This window comes from Arvicola amphibius, chromosome 12 (assembly GCF_903992535.2).
Source record: "Arvicola amphibius chromosome 12, mArvAmp1.2, whole genome shotgun sequence".
Taxonomy (NCBI): domain Eukaryota; kingdom Metazoa; phylum Chordata; class Mammalia; order Rodentia; family Cricetidae; genus Arvicola; species Arvicola amphibius.
Genome location: NC_052058.2, coordinates 122427365 through 122444320, shown reverse-complemented (window position 1 = coordinate 122444320; position 16956 = coordinate 122427365). Strand labels below are relative to the sequence as shown.

The 16956-nt window shown below is 53.1% G+C and overlaps 2 protein-coding genes across 6 annotated transcripts in view; one reads left to right on the top strand and one right to left on the bottom strand.

Annotated features, from left to right (window-relative positions):
* Positions 1-3478, top strand: Emp3 (epithelial membrane protein 3). The gene is made up of 5 exons (XM_038313984.1): positions 1-115; positions 962-1077; positions 1424-1526; positions 2023-2163; positions 3271-3478. The coding sequence occupies exons 2-5, from the start codon at positions 1000-1002 to the stop codon at positions 3438-3440; spliced, it is 492 nt and encodes a 163-aa protein (XP_038169912.1). The 5' UTR covers positions 1-115; positions 962-999; the 3' UTR covers positions 3441-3478.
* Positions 2887-16956, bottom strand: part of Tmem143 (transmembrane protein 143) — an 18041-nt gene continuing 3971 nt past the window's right edge. Inside the window, exons 4-9 of one of the 5 annotated variants that reach the window (XR_005283509.1) lie at positions 11909-12103; positions 10587-10717; positions 9124-9403; positions 5441-5630; positions 4123-5057; positions 2887-3422 (exon numbers count right to left, since the gene is read on the bottom strand). Coding sequence is in view for 4 of the 5 variants with exons in the window: in XM_038313979.1 (XP_038169907.1) it covers positions 4834-5057; positions 5441-5630; positions 9124-9403; positions 10587-10717; positions 11909-12103 (1020 nt within the window). In the remaining variant the exon portion in view is untranslated. Of the gene's footprint in view, positions 5058-5440; positions 5631-9123; positions 9404-10586; positions 10718-11908; positions 12104-16956 lie in introns of all 5 variants that reach the window. The other 4 variants (XM_038313979.1, XM_038313978.1, XM_038313981.1 and 1 more) reach the window with 4 other exon arrangements.

Sequence of the window (16956 nt, the reverse complement as noted above, 5' to 3'; positions counted from 1 at the left end):
GGGAGGACAGCAGCTGAGGGAGGCACAGGCCTCAGCTGGAAGGAGGGAGCAGAAGGGCGGGGCAAGAGGCCCAACCGAGGACAGACTCCAAGTCTGACTTCTTCAGCGACTCTCGGTAAGTTTGCAATCCGTTATTCAGACAGGATTTATTTATGGGGCAGCATGGCACCGTGGGAGGGGCATCCTAGGCAGGAAGAAACCCTCACAGCTCCCGAGGACAATGGTAGCTGAAGAAGTGACCTTTCAGCCTTTGGGGGGGGGTACAGGAAGGAGTGGAACCATCTAGAGAACTTGTGGTCCCAACAGAGCACACCATGGGAAATGTCCGGTAGCCCCCCCATGGGGTCTTCCAGTCTCTCCTGAGATGAAGGGGTGCGGTGCAGGAGGGCTCCCAGGGCTGAGTTCTCTGGGTGCTGAAGGGTGGTATGAGGTGGTCTCACCCCTCAAACCTCTCCCTCCCCTTTCTAGTCCATCTCCCCAAGTGTCCAGAGCCTTAGGTCCGCAGTAGGGTGGGGTGAGGACCACAGAGACTCAGCCAGGGGCTGGAGGAAGGGGGGGATGAGTCACCCATGACTCACTCAGAAGAGAGTGTGTGAGTCAAGGAGGCCTGTCCTGGGGGCAGCTCCTGCCCCTGATGGATTCGAAAGGGGCGTCAATTTAAACTTCCATAGGGCAACCCATATAGCCCAGGGACAAGACACTGGACATGCACCAATGCATAGTCAGTCCTGTCTGTCTGTCCCCTAAGTCCGTGTAGGAGAATCTCTAGGCCGCTCCAGGAGCACAGGAGCCCTGGGCTCACCCTCCTGCTCCCCAGGGAAGACTGCTCAACCTACTCCCCTTCTCCCTCACACCCAAGAGCCTTCCCAAGTCCTCCTCCCTCAGACCCTAGAGTCCTCCCAGCTTCCTCCCTCAGACCCCAGCCCTCTTGCCCAGGATAGAGTGCTCCCAAACTCTGCAGGTTTGTCCCTCCTGCTCTGAGCCAGGCGGCTGGCAGCCATGTCGCTCCTCCTGTTAGTGGTCTCTGCTCTCCACATCCTCATTCTCGTCTTGCTTTTTGTGGCCACTTTGGACAAGGTAAGCTTCCAGCTCACTGTGAACCCCAGCTACAGCCCGTCTCTTAAGCCTCTGCCTCCCTGCCTGCCTCCACCTCCCTCTCTGCCTGCCTCTGCCTCCCTCTGCCTCCCTCCCTGCCTCCCTGCCTCTCTGCCTCCACCTCCCTCCCTGCCTCCCTCTCTGCCTCTGCCTCCCTGCCTCCCTGCCTCCCTCCCTGCCTCCACCTCCCTACTCCTATTTCTGGGCCAGTCCTTTCCCCTAGCCTTGCCCACCCTTTTGGCCCACAGGTCCATACCTCCTAGGTGCCTCCATCCCCACTCTCCCTGACTCCGTCCTTCTCTCCTCACCCCCCCTCTGTCCCTCCCAGTCCTGGTGGACTCTCCCAGAGAAGGAGTCCCTGAACCTGTGGTATGACTGCACGTGGAACACCACCACCAAAACATGGGCCTGCAGTAACGTCAGCGAGAATGGTGAGCATACAGCTGAGGGCCCCGCACAGGCCAGGGTCGGGCTTGGGAACCCAGCCTAGGCTGCCAGCATCTGGGGCTGGCATAGGCAGTCTGTCTGGATAGAAAGGCCACTGCCTCTGTCCTGATGGATCAGAAAGGGTGGAGGCCACATGCTACAGGCTTAAGAAATGGGGAGAGAAAGCTCCCAAAATTCTGAGAAGGTAAGGCTTTCCAAAGTTGTAAGGAAATGGAGCGGTGTTTGTGTGTGAGAGCCGTTCACTGCAGCTGGAGAGAGCAGAAAAGGCCAGAGTTCTAAAAGCATGTAGTTGCCTCCTCCCAAATGTCTAACGGTCGCAGGTGAGGGTGGGGATGGAGCTCATCAGAGAGGGTTTGCATGGTCTGTGATCCCTGTAATACATACACCCCTGAAGCTTGCCTGGCTGAACTTGGAGTGGACAGAGACCAGCAAGCGGGGAAGTAGGGGTGGGCTGTGACCGCACTGTGTCTCCCCAAACAGGCTGGCTGAAGGCAGTGCAGGTGCTCATGGTGCTCTCTCTCATCCTCTGCTGCCTGTCCTTCATACTCTTCATGTTCCAGCTCTACACCATGCGAAGAGGAGGGCTCTTCTATGCCACTGGCCTCTGCCAGCTTTGCACCAGTAAGCACTTCCCCGAGATCAGGGGATGGGAGTCCACCTTGCCAGGCCCTCCCCCAAGGAGAGCCTCGGTGACGGCAGGGGCTAGGAGTTGTAGTTCTCAGAGGTGCCGCGGAGGCCTTGGGACTTTAGAGAAGTAGGTTTTGGTAAATGATTTGGGTTTCAGGAACGGAGGCAGCGAAGAGATACCACGAAACCTATCAGCCAACTGTTGTTTCTTGTGTACCTGTTCAGGGAGTTCACGTTTTCTCCTCATTCAATATTGGGGATGTAACAGAGGCCTCTGGCATGCCAGACAAGCTCCACACTGGTGGATTCTAGGCATGTACTCTCAACCCTCTTTCTATTTGGAAAAGGGGCTCACTAAATCGTCCTGGCTGGACTTGAGTTTTCTATCCTCGCCTCCTCCTGAGCAGCTGAGAGTGTAGGTGTGGGCCATCAAGTCAAGTTCCACTTTTTTAAAAGATTTATTTGTTACATTTACATGTTCTGTCTGCATGTTTGCCTGCAGACCAGAAGAGGGCGCAAGATCCCATTACACATGGTTGTGAGTCTCCATATAGTTGCTGGGAATTGAACTCAGAACATCTGGAAGAGCAGCCGGTGCTCTTAACCACTGAGCCATCTCTCCGCCCCCCACCCCATTCACACATACACACACTTTTTTTTAAGGTCAAATAATTTGAGGCTTGAAGGGGTCGGGGGAAGAAGAAGAGGTCACTGAGATTTGAACACACAGCTCTTTTTTTAAATTTTTTGGCTCTAGGTGCAAAGGGCTGAGTTAATCATGGTGGCTTTGGACACAAAGGGCTGAGTTAATCATGGCTTGGGACACAAAGGGCTGAGTTAATCATGGTGGCTTTGGACACATCTTCCTGGGTTCCCTGGGAAATTCCACCCATGTTACTTACTCATGTTTGTATGTTTGGTTCGTGGAAAAACTCAAGAATTCCATGGATGGATGGTTACCATGGCCTATTTCACAGATGGGCATTTGGGGACCCAAAGCCATGCAGCTGGATGCCTGTGGAGGCCTGGTGTACTGCAGAGGGCCCACGGCAGTGCAGCCGCCCTGGACACCCAGCCTCACACTGTGCTCCCGTTCCCCAGGTGCAGCCGTGTTCTCTGGGGCACTGATCTACGCCATCCATCCTGAGGAGATCCTGGAAAAGTACCCGCGCGGGGGCAGCTTCGGCTACTGCTTCGCCCTGGCCTGGGTGGCTTTCCCCCTCGCCCTGGTCAGCGGCATCATCTACATCCACCTGCGGAAACGTGAATGAATGCTGTGTGTCTAGAGAATAAAATCTGTTTAACCACGGTCCTAGCTCGGCTCCCTCCCTCCCTAACAACAGCCATCCTCTCCAGGCTCTGTCAGAGCTCAACTCCCAGGTTCTCCACCCTGGGAAGCCAGCTGGAGCCAGCTTCCTGAGGGCAGTTGACCTAGGTAAGATCAGGATGACCCCCTTCCTCCCTGAAGACCTCATTAGAACTGTCTCAGAGCCCAGGGACCCAGGCTGCCTCACACTTCTGAGCTGGTGATCTCTTCCACATCTTGTCTCTGCCCCAACCACTGAAAGAGTTGTCTCCTACTGCAGACTGCTCTCCCCTCCCTCCCAGAACCCACACAGGCCACTGTACAGTCAATGTAGCACCCCCTCCACTCAGGCAGTGGGTACCGCTGGGCCTCACAGGATTCCACCTGCTTCTGGCTGTGTCCCACTATGTGCTGGACAGTCTGCACCGCTGTGCCCGGTCTTCTTGAGGTCCAGACTCTTGAAATCAAAGCTTTCCTCCGGCATCAGTGCCTTCTGAGACCCCCATCTGGGACCCCACCACACACTCTTTCCAGGATTCTGACCACCCTCTTTCACCTGCAGCCACACTGACCAGACTTATTAAACATTATTTATTCCTTTGGAAGAAGGTAAAATGATAAATATTGCACAGTAGGGAGACCCATACCAAAGCGGCTTCTGCAGCAAGGACTGGTTGGGCCTGAGCTGGAGTGATCTTGGGGCAGAATGCTGCAGGCCCTCTGTCTCCTTTGGGCCAGGCAGTTCCCATTGCCTTTAACCAGGACGGATCAGCTGCAGAACAGATGGCTCATCTCACATGGATTCGCAGAATTCCTCCAGGAATTCTGATTGGCTGCCCGTGGTTGAGGTGCCCAGTGTACGCACCCTCGATGTGCAAGGACCAAACGGCTTGCGGGCGGCAGTGGGCCCCGCCCAGGTGCGTGTGGCAGCCAGTTCCTGTGCAGACTAAACGGAAGACGAAAGCAGGGCCTCCAGGCACAGCTTTCACAGCCCGGCCGGTCTCACAATTTCCAACTCTAGCAGCTGCAATCCAGCAGCTGTGTCAAACCTCCCCAAACCCCGCCCCCTCCACCCGGCCTGGGTGAGGTTCCCGTCAGGGGCGGGGCCGAGAAATAAAATACAAACTGAGATACACGACTTTGATTGGCTGGCCTCAGGAGGCTGCTTAGCAACTGCCAGCAGCCCTGACTGACTACTCTTTTTAAGTGCATAGCATAGCAAAACTAATGGCCTAGCAGAAATAATGGCCTTGTTCACAACCAAGAGTCCGGGCAGGAGATACAGTTGCCGCGACTGACACCTTGCTATGGAGGAGGCGGAGCTTGGCACCCTGCCAGTACCGGACCTGGTTAAGTGGTCAGGATGAAGGGTAGCTACCACCAGGAGCAGCAGCCTGCGTGGCCTCTGGAGTGCCTAGGACCAGTGGGTCAAGTTGTGGCAACTCAGGTGGTGGGAACAAGCCCAAGCTGGGAGTCAAGGCTTGTAGGTGGGCTAGGGCCCGAGATCCATTGAAGGCCACATCACAGCCGGACTGGGCTAGAAGCCAGCTCTCCACTTCAGACTGTAGCCACTTGGAGGTCTCTGTGGGGAAAGACTATGTTCAAGCTGGAGCTAGACAAGACCTGGGCCTGAAGGACAACACGGCTGGCGTGGGGAACAGCAGGGAAAGCTGAAGGACAGCAGGTTGGCATGGGAAACAAACAGCATGGTTGACCTGGGAAGAGTGGGGAGGGCCTGGGGACAGCGGGGAGGGCCTGGGACAACACTGGCACAGGAGACATTAAGAAGAACCTGGCAGAGAGGGCCCAGGGGTAGCAGGGAGAGCCAAGGGACAGAAAGGAGGGCTTGAGGGACAGTAAGGAGTTGGGGACCAAAGGGCTGGCATAGGGGACAGCCAGGAGGGCCTGGGAGGTAATAGGGAGGCCTAGCAACGGCAGGAGGGCCTAGGCATCAAGAGGGCTTACCTTCAGGGAGGCCTTGGGCGCCCCCTGGGCGGCGGGCTAGGAAGCTGTGAGCCAGCAGGGCCTCCTTGATGTGCTCCTCCTGAGCCCGCAGCGCCAGGGCGCTGAGCAGTTCCGAGTTGTTGGATGTGCTGCGGTAGTACAGCATGTGCGCCAGCTCCAGCGCCTGCGCGCTTCTCCGCTGCCCAAACACCTGTGGGGACACAGGCTTGGAGACACAGGGGCAGGGCTTCCTCAAAACCAGAGTGCCCTGGGCCTGAGTTGGGGGCTGAGGCCAAAATGCACCCCGCTGCCAGTGGCCCACGGCTTTGCTATCTGGCAACATGTTAATGGGTTTACGCAAAGATTTTAAACATGAGTTCTGGCCTAGGCACTTCCAGTCCCAGTACATCCTTGTCAAGCGTTCTTCCATGACATGTCTAAGATTTGCTTTATAGTGGCCCAGTACAGAGACTGGGGTGTTGTGATACAATCAGAACGTTGGGCACAGCCTGGACCCTCCACCCTCCCAGCCCTCTGCCACATTAGCCAGGATGGAAGAGCTCAAGGTAATCCTGTGCCTTCATGTTGCCTCTGCCATCCCCGACCAGCCTCAAGCCCTTGACTGAGAGTGGTCCCGAGAGCACTGTCTGACTACAAGGTTGGTGCTGCAAGGACCCAGGAAGTCAGTACACTGGACAGACTGTGTAAGGACGGAGCTGCTATACCCACCTGTCCCAAGAGTTCAGCCTGAACTGACACAGCTGGGGGCCTCACAACATGGCTGTGTGGATGGACTTCCTAAGAGCGCATACCAAGGAGTCTAATCCTGCCTTGGAGTTCATTGCCACAGAGGCAGGAATCTAAGGACCACCATGCATGGAACAGTTGGGTCTCCTGTCTTCACCGGCTAAGACTGTAGTGCAGAGCTCTCATGGCTAAGGGAGTACGCCACACACTGGCATGCAAACATGCTCCCCAACTACCCAGTCCCCTCTCTGGTAACCCCGCCTTCTATGTGTCACAGGCCAAACCCTATCACCATCCTCATCCTTCCTGGCCAGTTTGGCTGTCCCTGACCCATCCCGCTCCCTGCCTCCTCCCTGGCTTCATCTCCACATCCCCTGCTCTGCTCTGAGCTTCCCTGGCTCAGAATCTGAAGCTCCAAACGCAGTGTAGCCCACACACTGTACGCTGCTGTGCCCACCTGCCCCGTCCCCTCAGAGCCTGGCTCTTCAAATGAGCACTACCCCACAGTCTGTTCTTAGAAAACAGTGAGGAGCAGATGCAGCCTCAGGCTCCTACAGCCCATGCGCCCACCCCGCTGGAGAGACCTACACACTCCTACAGCCCATGCGCCCACCCCGCTGGAGAGACCTACACACTCCTACAGCCCATGTGCCCACCCCGCTGGAGAGACCTACACACTCCTACAGCCCATGTGCCCACCCGTCTCTACAGCCTTCACCCCGCTGGAGGGACCTACACTTCTCTGCAACCTCCGGGTTGCTCCTGTCCTGCTCTGCACAGCAAAGGCAGCATAGGGTAGGGTGTCCAGAGATCCATCCCAGACTAAGTGATCCAGGAAGGCCTCAGGGAGTTGATGGCCTCTGGGCAAGGGATAAGGAATGCACAGGGGTGGCCAGCCCAGTGAGAGAGAATACAGTTAGTCAGAGGGGACGGCACACGCAGGTGCAGAATTTGGGAAGCAGGAGAGTTCAGGTGTCACAAACATACAAAGAGAAGGAACTGGGGTGCAGGTTAGAGTGTTGAAGGATTGTAACCAACCATGAGGTAAGCTGAACAGGAACCCACCAGACAGTGAAAAGGAATGGTAGCCCCACAAAGAGCAGATTTGGGAGACGTTGGCCGTAGTAGCCAGTGAGAACCATCGCTTCAGGCCCAGCTGGCCAGAGACTCAAGGTGGAGACAAAGGGTCTGTATCCTGCTCCAAGGCAGAAGCTGAGAAGCCAGGCAGAGAGCATATGGTTCCACAGGGGTAGAGACAGGAAAGGACCAAGACAGGGGCCTGTGGTACAACAGACACGGGGACACTAAAGCCCGGAAGGAATGAATAATTAGGGATAGAGATGGCTGGGAGTTCTGGTGGGAGGCCATGGCTGGGGCCCAGGGGAGTATGAATAAACAGGTAATCAGAGTACCAGAACTGGATAAACTGGGTCCTTCCACTCCTGTAAGGCCCGCTGAGGAGTGAGGGAGGCTCACTTGGGACAGTGTCTTCTCCCCACAACACTGGAGCGCCCTCACTGGGCTGACCCCTGCTCTTAATCGCCCCTTCCATTGCAGCTCCTCTCTGTTTGGGTTTTTTGTTTTTTGAGACAGGGTTGAGATCTCTGTAGCTTTGGAGTCTGTCCTGGAACTCGCTTTGTAGACCAGGCTGGCCTCGAACTCACAGAAATCCACCTGCCTCTGCCTCCCCCGAGTGCAGGGATTAAAGGTGTGCGCCACCACCACCTGGCTCCTCCCTGCTTTTAACCTGTGGCCCCTGCGAGCCTGAGGAGAAGCCTAGAATGATGTGTGCCCATGGACCACCCTGGCCATACTGGGCCTTGTCTAAAACCCTGCTGCACACCCCTCTCCCTGCTCCCTGTGCTGGCCCTGCATATGGCCATCATTTGCAGGACTGATCACAGGTCTCCCCAAGATAGCGCCTGTCAAAACTGCTGACAGCAGCTTGAGAACTAATGAGCTGGCAGGTAGATGACAGGATGCGCAGCGCTCACAGCAAGCTGCACTCCCAGGGCACTGTAATCCAGAAGAACTGAGAAACACCACCCTTCCCACCCATCTCAGCCAACAAGGCATGCAATGGCAAGGAGAACCCAAGTTGGGTTCTTTTTTTTTTTTCTTTAAGACTTACTTATTAATTATGTATACAGGGTTCTTCCTGCATGTATGCCTTCAGGCCAGAAGAGGACACCAGATCTCATTACAGATGGTCATAAGCCACCATGTGGTTGCTGGGAATTGAACTCAGGACCTCTGGAAGAGCAGTCAGTGTTCTTAACCTCTGAGCTATATCTCCAGCCCCCAAGTTGGGTTCTTGAATCCTAGCTCCTGAGCAACACCTCTCTGAGGAGGCCCTGAACTCCATGCTGCAGCTCAGCAAGGAAGGTTATTAAATATGCAACTTCCTGGCCCAGACCCCGAGTTTCCAAACCCATTTTTTGGGGCTCTCTTACTGATCACAGTAGCCCTCCAGGAAGGAAATGTGGGAAACAAAGAGTCCCACTGTAGGAACCATAATCACCTCAGCAGTGACTTGACGGTCCGTCCTGAACTGTGGCAGGCTCACACCGACTCCTGCTATCCCTGTCCATCCCTGTCCATCCCGTCCACCCCTCGCCAGCAGACCCTGCACCATTCTCACTGTGCAGAGAGAAGTCAAGCGACTGACTGAAGACCGCACAGCTGCAGGACAGTAGCCACGTCCAGATCCAGTCCGGCAGGCTCCAAAGGACACACCTTTGCTCTGCTCTTAAAATGCCTGTGCTCCTCTAGTTCTCTATTTTGCTGATGAAGAAGCCAAGGCACAGAGGGCAGGAGCCCAGCTCGGGTGAAGGGTGCTGATGACTGAAGTAAGGAGGATGTAAGGGCACCGGGCACCAGGAACAGGATGTGGAATAACGGAAAGTACTGGGGGCCTGGCCGGGGAGTTCAAGCAGCAGAGACCCAAGGGTGCTCACCTTGGAGGCCCTCAGGCCCATGAAGGCAGCAAAGAGCAGTAGTAGCAAGGAGGTGGCCATCTTGAGGTCAGACAGTATCACCATGCCCACATTGACGAAGAATATAACTCCCGAGACCACCAGCATCAGGTTGAGCATGGCGCGCTGCAGCATGGGCGTGCGCACCTTCAGTTCCGGCAGCAGCTGCTCTAAGCCCTCCAGCGGGGTATCCTTGAAGCTCTTCAGAACCAGGTGCCCCCGTTTTGTACGCGCTGCCAGCACCACACGCTTGAAATATCTCCTGAGGGCCAGAGAGAAGGGTATGAGTGCAGGGTGAGGGGTGTTAGGGCCAGAGCGTCTCACCTGTGATGGTTACTCCTGGTTGTCACCTTGACCACATCTGGAATCAACTAAAACCCAAGCTGTTGGGCACTCCTGTGAGGGTGCGCTTGACTGGATTGTTGAGGTGGGCAAACCTACCCTAAACTTGGCAATCACACTCTAGTGACAGCCCATATAGAAGGCCTGGGGGTTGGGGGTGCACGCCTTTGATTCCAGCTCTCAGTAGGCAGAGGCAGACAGATATTTCTGAGTTTGAGGCCAGCCTGGTCTACATAGGGAGTTCCAGGCCAGTCAGAGCAACATAAGGGGAGACCATGTCTCAAAACAAATAAATAAAAGGGCAGGAGAAAGGAGGCTTCTGCTTTCTGCCTGCTTGCTCTCACTCCCACTGGCAAATTCATCCTGCTGCTGAGGCATTCCTCTTCCTGGGTTAGGACTAACTTCAGGGTTCCTCAGCAGCTCTCCAGAAACCTCCATGACTGAATGAACACTGGATTCTTACCCTTTCCATCATGAGGCAGCCATGATTGGACTACCCTGACCACAGCCTGAAAGCCAGTCTAATATATATGTGTGTGTGTGTGTGTGTGTGTGTGTGTGTGTGTGTGTATGTATGTGTGTATATGCATATATATCATATATATGATATATATACATATATATCTATATATACATATATATGATTTATTATATATATGCACACACACATAATCGGCTCTGTTCCTTTAAAGAGCTCTGACTGATACACACCTAAAACTCATGTCTCCATGCTACATGGCCTTTTAGAAAGCTACCTAATCATAAGGAGGCGGGAGTAGATTACACGTTCCGCCATGGAGGGTGGTCACTTTATATTCTTACTGGACCTGTCAGTCGTGCACCGAAGCATGGCTGTGCCACTTCTTCGGGATGTGGCCTCCCCTCTCTGGCCCTCAGTTTTCCTCGTCTAGAAAATGGAGATGACTGGCCTCCCCTACTCTTTCTCTAGAAAAAGCAGTTCACACTTCCTCTTGGGAAGAAAAGGCTGCATTCTGACAATCATACCTCCCATTTCTGGACTTCTCCCTGGCCAAAGACACCAAAGCCAGACACTGACCTATCATCCCCTCTCAACTCAAACCTTGCTCCCCTTTGCTCCTCACCTCTCCACAGGGGGCAACTTTCTGAAGAAGCCACGTTTGGAGCCCACACTGGACATGTGGGGCATCTGCCCAACTCTCTGGCCCAGGGCCCAGAACTGCATGTAGATATACTGATCCAAATTTATTGTCACCTGCCAAGGGGGAAAAAGGAAGCAGAGGTAGCTGAGCATGAGCCGGGTGGTAAGGGCGGGGTGCCAGAATACACATCCTACCAGAAATGGACCCTGCCTTCTGCTGCTGAACACGCAGTGTGTAGGTAAGGGAGTCATGCATGGTCCATGTTGTACATTGCATAGGATTGGGGCTGCACACAAGAAACTGCTAAGAATCTACAACAGCACTGGTTTTAAGAGTTTCCATTTATGAAACAACTACGAAGACAAGACATCGTCACTTAAACCATGTCCCACCGCCACTGGCAGATCACATCCTAAAATATGACACAACATGTCCAGAAAAAATACACTTGAAAGTTCTCTAAAATGTAGAACTGGAAGATTTTAGTATTTCTTTTTTTTTTAAATACCTATTTATTATGTATACAATATTCTGTCTGTGTATATCCCTGCAAGCCAGAAGAGGGCACCAAATCTCATTACAGATGGTTGTGAGCCACCATGTGGTTGCTGGGAATTGAACTCAGGACCTTTGGAAGAGCAGGCAATGCTCTTAACCTCTGAGCCATCTCTCCAGCCCCAAGATTTTAGTATTTCTTCGCCTTTGATGACTTTATAGAAGGGAAGACAGAGAGGTTTTTTGATTGTTATTGCTTGGTGCATTTTTTTAGACACAAAATGTTGGAGGTGATATTGAGACAGGGTTTCACTATATAGTCAAGACTGGCCTGGAACTCACTCTGTAGACCAGGCTGAGCTCTAACTCTCAGAGATCCACCTGCCTCTGCCTCCCACGGGCTAGGATTAAAAGTGTGTACCACCATACCAGCCTATGAATTTTTTAAGATTTATTTTTATTTTATAAGTGTTTGGTCTCCATGTATGTAAGTGCATTGCAGGCATGCCTGGTGTCCACCCAGAAAGGACAGAAAAGGTGCTGGATCTCCCGGAACTGAATCCCAGGCAGCTGTAAGAGACCATGTGGGTGCAGGGGACAGACCCTGGGTCCTCGCAAGAGCAACAAGTGTCACCTCTCCAGCCCACGGAATGCGCTTTACACTGTTTATCACAGAACTGTCAGGTGGCAGCACTGCGCCTGGCCAAGACCCTCATCTGATAACCCATTCCTGGCAGAGGGCCAAAGTGGCTGGGGAAGAGGGGTGCTTTCTCTAGGTAAGCAAATATGGCTCCTCTGGGGACAGATACCTGGACCTCATCCTGAGGGTGATGGACGACAAGTGCGTAGGCCAGGGTATCTTCAGAGAGTGCAGAGAAGTTGGCCTGGGCCAGCAGGGGCTCCAGAGCCTGGAGCACATCCTTCTCACTGGACAGACGCTGGGGATCAGAAAGGGATGGCTGGTCCAGAGTCTCCCTGTCAGGGTTGATGGGGTCATACAAGGCCTGAGGGGAGACAACAGGAAAAACAGGGAGGTTACAACACAGGGATATGGACCCCTGGGGCCTGGGAAAGCCCAGAGCTCGGTGTTCTATGCTCTCTTCCAAGAGAGAGTGTTACCCTGCTACACACACCTAAAACACTGGGCAGCTGGATGCGGTGGCGTGTACATCTTTAATCCCAGCACTTGGGAGGCAGACTCAAATTGATCTCCATGAGTTAAAGCCCAGCCTAACCTACATAAAGAGTTCCAGGTTAGCCAGTGCAACATAGTGAGAACCCTGTGTCAAAACAAAAAGCAACCTTGTCTTAAAAAACAAAAAACAAACAAACAAACAAAAAAAAAACAAAACCCACATTTCCAGCTTCCTTCTGAGGTCTGCCCTGAGTACGTCTCTGCCCTGAAGCCAGACTGCCTGGTGGAGAGCCCAAGGCCAGGGCACACAGAGGGACTGAATGGAGGTGACAACCGCCCCGCTGAACTTGTGCTCCTACTTGTTGTGCAAGCCTCAAACCCTACGTGGCCTGATGAACTATGAGTGCTTTAAAATTTGTACATTTGGGCCTCCCGCACTTTGGCTGGAGAACCCTTGAAGAAGAGGGCAGGGAGAGGTACTGACGGGCATGGTGGCACACACTGTCATCCCAGCACTCAGGAGACTAACACAGTGAGTGAGCCTGGGCTGTCGAAAGACTCTGTCAGAACAAAACCTTGCAGGCTGTGGAAGGCATGGCCATCCCAGCAGCAGCAGAGGCCCAGCCAGAAGTGTGTCTGAGGTGTGCAAGGTGATTGGTTGGTCGAAAGCTGCCTACATGCCTCCAGTCCTCCCACAGGGCCATTTCCTCCGAGTCACCAGACCACATACAGCCCACCACACCAAGCCTACAAAAGGTCTCATCCTGTGCGGTCCCAAGCTTCTGCTTCTTCCCTGCCTGTCTCAGGAACCATAACAGAGCTCCCAGCATCCCAGGCCTGCCTGGTGTGGCCCAGCACAATGTGTTTTGGATGGCACCTGTCTCCAGGATAGTGAGGAAAGTAAATGCTTTCCCAGGTCTCCCCCACATCCCCTCCCATGGCTGTACCTGACTAACCTCCCCTTATATGATTTTAAAAAAGAAAAAAGACAACGTACTCTGGACCTTGTGCCATGGCCTGTCTTCCCATCTTCTAAAGAAGAAGAAGCAAGAACAGGGAAAGTTCAAAGCCAGCTTGGGCAACTTAGCAATATCCTGTCTCAAAAATGAATGGAAGAAGCCAAGTGGTGGCGGCGCACGCTTCTAATCCCGGCACTTAGGAAGTGAAGGCAGAGCAGATCTCTGGGAGTTCAAGCCCCCCCCCCCCCCCCCCGCCCCGGTCTACAGAGCTACAGAGTAACCCTGTCTCGAAAAATCAGAAAGGAAGGAAGGAAGGAAGGAAGGAAGGAAGGAAGGAAGGAAGGAAGGAAGGAAGGAAGGAAGGAAGGGCAGGTTTCTGATAAAGTTCATGGTAGAAAATTTGCCTAGAATCCCCTGTTGAGGTTTTGGCTCAGCAACCTGGGTCCCAAGATAGCAAAAATATTTAAAAGAACAAAGCAAAACAGACACTTCCAGCAGATCACACGGGGATGAAATGCTGCCATTTCAAGGGGCAGAGGGACAGTAACATGGAAGGAATTGTTTGTCCCAGGGCCCCACAGGACTCCCTGCCTCTAGAGCCCTGGATAGAGCTATGTGTACAGCTGAGCCTGTGCACTAACTGGTGCCAACACCCCATCAGGACCTCACATCGCAGCAGCCCACATGCCATCAAAACAGCCACTCTTCGTTCCCTCCACAAGATGCCCACCTGGTTCTAGACATGCCAGCCTGTCACTTCCAGCACCCCCCCCCCAGCTCTCCCCTCCCAGGATACTTAATCTGCAGGCTCCCTCCTATCATCACCCCATGTTCAATTTCTGATTTCACACACTGAACCCCATCTCTCCTGACCCCTCCACTTCCAACTGAGGCTTCTGTTTATTTATGGGCTCTCCCTACTTAAAGCTAATGCAAAGCCTTGCCACACAGCTTTCCACTGAATTTAGAATGAAAGGTGAATCTTTTTAAGAGCCCCTCAAATCTGCCCTAGCCCCCCACATCTTCTGTACTGACAACCACCCCCAATCCTCTGGAGGTAGGGGAAGATCAGGGAGAATTGCAGCTGCCAGCCTATCTGGTCCCAGCATGATGTAATTTGTCCCAAATAGTGTGACTTGCCTTGGAGGGAAGTGGAACCCAGCCCAACATTGAGGGACACAGGGTCTCAGGGTATCAGAACAATCTCTGAGCAGGTACCCCATGGTATCTGATATCTTTTTCTCATCTCTGTGGGCACCAGGCCTGCATGTGGTGCACATATATACACGTAGGCAAAGTATTCATACATATAAAATAAATCTTAAAAAATTAAAACAAACAAACAAAGACAAAAGGGAAGCTGGTGGTGGTTAGATCTGCATTGTGGGTGGGTACAGTGAACTGGGAAAAGCATGTCTGTGCTGGACAGCGACTCATAAGGCTGGGTAAGTAGGGAAATCGGTGAGCAGGGAGGCGGGAGAAGGGAGAACAGGAACATGCACCATGCCTGGGTGTCTACCTTTAAAGCTGTCAGAGGAGAACCTGGCTGTGGCGGAGCCTGGAGGATACAGCCCCTCCCCTCCCCTCATCCTCATCTTCTAAGGATGCAGCTTCAGTCCCAGCCATGCAATCCTTCAAGGTCCTTCTGGGCATCTAAGGATGTGGTCTGTGGCCAACTTTGCTTGAGCCCTGAGCATGGCCTCCATATCTGGATGGTCTCAAGACCTTACTGATACACTCAAGTCTCCTGGGCCCTGCAGCCAGCTTATTCTCTCACTGCTGTGACATCCCAGCGATGGACAGAGAGGGCGAACGGAAATCCTGCACACGTTTCTGTTATGCTCGAAGCAGGTTGGAGGCACATTTTCCAGCATGTGAAAATGGGACCACTGCCATCCTTGCGTACAGATGTGGGACTGAGATATGGACCCAGATCTGCCACTTACTTACAAAAGCCCTTTAGTGCTTGGGAGGCTGAGGCAGGAGGATTGTGCATTTGTGGATCTGAGGCCAGCCTGTGCTACCAATGAGACCACACCTCAATAAATAAATAAAGCCCTGACAAGGTTTCCATTGCCGTGGGGAAGCAGAATCATACACCTATAAGGCCCTACAAAACTTGTATGTAATATTGGGATGTTTATTTCCACCTTGACATAGGTCCTGGGCTGGAACCGAGGTCATCGGGCTTGTATGGCAAGAACTTTCACCTACTGAATCACCTCATTAGCCACGATGGAGCTTTCAAGGAACAAATTTTACTATATTACAATAATTTTTAAGATTTATTTTTACTTCTAACTATGCATGTGTGTTCACTGTGAAGCCAGAGGAAGGCATTGGCTCCCAGGTGCTGCAGTCACAGGTGGTTATGAGTCACCTGATGTGAGTGCTAGGAACCAAAAGGGCTTCTGGAAAAGCAGTGTGTGCTCTAAAGCACTGAGCCGTCTCTCCAGCCTGTATGTGTGTGCATATATATAATTCAGTATGACAGTGTGTGTGCACTTGCACGCACACCACAACATAGGTGTGAAAGTCAAAGGATAACTTGAAGACGTTAGTTCTCTCCTTCCACCATGCGGATTCCAGGGATCAAATTCAGGTCATCAGACTTAGTGGCAAGCACCCTTATAAGCTGAGTTATTGGTTCTGTTTGCTTTTCTAAAACCCGTTTATGTATCCAAGTCTGACCTTGAACCCTGATCTTCCACCTCCCAATGCTGGGGTTATAGGAGTGCACTGCCAGACTTGGTCCCTGCAAGTTTGAACTTAAAAACCACATGAGGAAAGTTGCTGCAACAGTGTGTCTTGCCAAGCCGCAGGAAGCACCATTTCAGAATCTGCATACTGACCTCCAGGAGAGTCACAGCCAGCCTCAGTAGCTACACAGACCACCAGTCCTCTGCACTCACAAGGGGCTCTGATTCTTGTCTGTCCCCACCATTCCCACGCAGCACCCTGAGGGCGGCTACAGGCCTATCTCCAGGCTCAGGAGAGCCTCACGTTGCTAGAGAATAAGGGCAATGGCTATCTGGTGGTAGCCCATGTCCTGGGGCCTCCCACCTGAGTCCTGATGTACAGCCCAGGGCTGATCCAGTCCTTGCAGTTTCAGGCTACCCCCGACAGCACCCAAATGCTGCCCACTCACCATCTTCCCTGCCTCAGTGAGAAGGGTACAGCCTGGGTCGTCCTGGGCTCTTCTCACTGGCCCAGGTCCCAGCATAAAGCAGTCTGAACGCACTACGTTCAAAGTAGACCCAGGATCTAACCATGTCTAGATTTGATCTGAGCACACAGCTGGTGACACAGAACCTGAGGCCAGCAGTATCTCGACCTGAAAGAATCCCCCATCACCAAATCCACTCCCCATGTTCTGGGGACTGATTGTCCAGGCAGGCTGGGGCACTGGACCAATGGCTGGGGCTGTGGTTGCAGGACTTCAGTATGCCTTTACCACACTTTCTACTAAGAGACCACTAGAGGTGCCTGCTCACACTGACCATAGGTCCGGTTCCCCTGTGCAAAACCCTCCTCAGTAACTTCACTTTGGAGTGTGGGGACTGTGCATAACACCAACCTAAAGCTCCTAGCTCCTGACCAGGAAATCTGCCCCACCGATAATGGTATACACATATTCTATTCTGCATCTCTATGTATTTAAACATTTACATAGCAAGGTCAGGCATGGTGGTACACACCTTTCACGAAGGCACTCAGGAGGCAGAGGCAGGCAGATCTCTGAGCTCAAGGCCAGTCAGTGCTA

What these genes read in the sequence shown, in the direction of transcription:
- Emp3 (XM_038313984.1), top strand. Translation starts at nt 1,000, where the DNA reads ATGTCGCTCCTCCTGTTAGTGGTCTCTGCTCTCCACATCCTCATTCTC. An exon ending in CAGTAACGTCAGCGAGAATG is followed by an intron (nt 1,527 to 2,022) that starts GTGAGCATACAG and finishes CTCCCCAAACAG; the next exon opens with GCTGGCTGAAGGCAGTGCAG. An exon ending in CCTCTGCCAGCTTTGCACCA is followed by an intron (nt 2,164 to 3,270) that starts GTAAGCACTTCC and finishes CCCGTTCCCCAG; the next exon opens with GTGCAGCCGTGTTCTCTGGG.